Source organism: Salvelinus sp. IW2-2015, linkage group LG13 (assembly GCF_002910315.2).
Source record: "Salvelinus sp. IW2-2015 linkage group LG13, ASM291031v2, whole genome shotgun sequence".
Lineage (NCBI taxonomy): Eukaryota > Metazoa > Chordata > Actinopteri > Salmoniformes > Salmonidae > Salvelinus > Salvelinus sp. IW2-2015.
The window spans coordinates 39,425,464-39,427,550 of NC_036853.1; the positions used below are offsets into that span (position 1 = coordinate 39,425,464).

At 47.1% G+C, this 2,087-nt stretch overlaps 1 protein-coding gene across 1 annotated transcript in view; it reads right to left on the reverse strand.

Annotated features, from left to right (window-relative positions):
* LOC139028477 (vitellogenin-like) overlaps nucleotides 1-1,229 on the reverse strand; it is a 3,579-nt gene extending 2,350 nt beyond the window's left edge. Inside the window, 1 exon segment of the mRNA XM_070446003.1 lies at nucleotides 1,146-1,229. Coding sequence (XP_070302104.1) covers nucleotides 1,146-1,229 — 84 coding nt within the window.
* Between the last annotated feature and the right edge of the window lie 858 nt (nucleotides 1,230-2,087).

Sequence of the window (2,087 nt, forward strand, 5' to 3'; positions counted from 1 at the left end):
ATGAACTCTTTCGTTTGTTCACTCTTAGCGCAAGTCGGTCCCTGAGAAGAATAAACTTTCGGAAAAAGCCATGTGCGCGCGTGTGTGTGCGGGCAGTGGGTGTAGTGGTGTGTGTGTGTGTGTGTGTGTTTCAAAAACAACGAAAAGGGGCGGGGTGTGTGTTCAAAAATGCCCATGCATCTGCGCTCAGGGCTCTCTCGCTCTCTCTCTCCTCTCTCTCATGCACGGGGTCGTTTGAAAACCAAGCGTTTATACTATCCTGCAAAACAGATGCCTACCCCCCCAAACAAAACACTATGGCTTACACAAGAAACCTTTCAAAACCTAATTTTTAGGGGGGGGCTAAATAAAGTCATTCATCCCAGCGTTGTCTTGACCTCCCACCACAGCATCTAGGTGCTAGCACCCCGGCGATTGTAGAATAGTCAAAGCTGACATAATGTTTAGACACCCCCAATCACTTTTGTTTGAACCAAATACCTTAGGAGTCAAAGATACCTTTTGGGGGTATAGCCCGAAAAAACGCCGCCACCCCCCAAATTCTCTGTAAACTATCCTGGGCATGGGCTGGATGTCTTCTCTTGAGGTTGGGCGGGGTAAACAGACGCTATGGGAAAAAGGTCTCCCCTTGGGAGGACCAGAGTTACGCGCCAGACGTTTCTAGCAGTCCTCGCTACGCAAAACTTCGGATTAAACGCTCTACGGGCAGCACCCACCTAGAATGGTCGGAGCTCCACTCTTGGGTCACGGAACGCGTTAAAAAAGGATCGGGATTTTCTTGGAAAACCGCGCTAATGCAGATCTCTTCGACAAGGTGGAGGTTCTTGACACATGCCCTCACCACTCACTCACTCACGCGTGGTTATTGGCATTGAGAGGATCCGAGATTTTAGTTAGAGATTTGTTGTTGTGGGGCAAGTGCGTTTGACAAGTGAGTGGGATACTGGCTTGTGGTTGTTGTGAGGAGCTCGAATGTGAATCAGGAGGGGGAGAGTACACTGCGTGAGTGTGAGTGTGCGGTAGTAACCAAGTGCAGTAAATATTTCTAGCCGTAAAGTGATCTATACGAATTCTATAGTACTTATTAGGCGGGAGATTTGGTTGCTAGTACTTTCCAAACCGCTTGTCAAGACGACAGACCTTACTTCTTCAGCTAGGGTAATAGGCATGGACATAGGAAGCTCGGGAAATCTGTCACTGATGCCCTTCGGTTTCAGGAACAACTGCATGAGGTTCCATATCTTTCACAGAGAAGAGGGAATCCTCGACCCCTTGGAGACAGATTGTAGAAGTAGAGCGGCTAGATATGTAATTGTAGACAAGAATTCGCCTAGCATAAGAATAAGGGTTATATCACCACGCCTTTAAACACAAAGAAGTGTTGATAAGAACAAGTTAATATTAAACAAGACTTGTTAGGAAGTAGGATAAGCATAGAACTACTTCAAGAGGAAGTCCAGAGAAAGATATTAATAAGTCGATGTGTTGAGATAAAGTCCCATGTTAGGACCGCACGCCAAGAATCCATCTGTTCTAGACATGTTGCAGTTACAACTGCACTGAGACAGTGATGGCAGCCTGAAGAGACGTTATCTACGGCGTAACGCATATCGCTGACCTGTCGAGGCCCACATAGGTCAAAAGCCCGATTTAGTCGCTCCACCTGAGGACACGTTGTTCTTTCAGAGCTCCCACCGCACACGGTCGCTCTCTGGGCAATAGAGCAAGAGTAGACTACGGGAAGCCCTTCATGTAACACTTCGGCAGGCACACCAGGGGAGTCTGAGAGTTATGCTACCCTCTAGGAGAGGAGGGTAAGGCAACACCAGAGATAGGGGCGCAACCACATAGGTTCTCGCTCGTATAACCGCAACAGCAGATACATAAAGCGCGACCGCAGCAATGCTGACAGGTTCAGATATCAGAACCTCTCCAACGCCAGAACGCCCATACTACACTCTTGCGACGTGTGCCTGGTCATTTAAAGGTTGTCCATATGAGATTAGGTACCAAAGAGTTATGTAGTCAACATTTCGGTCTATAGTATCTATTATTATTTTTAGTATTACTTATTCTGGGGATATATA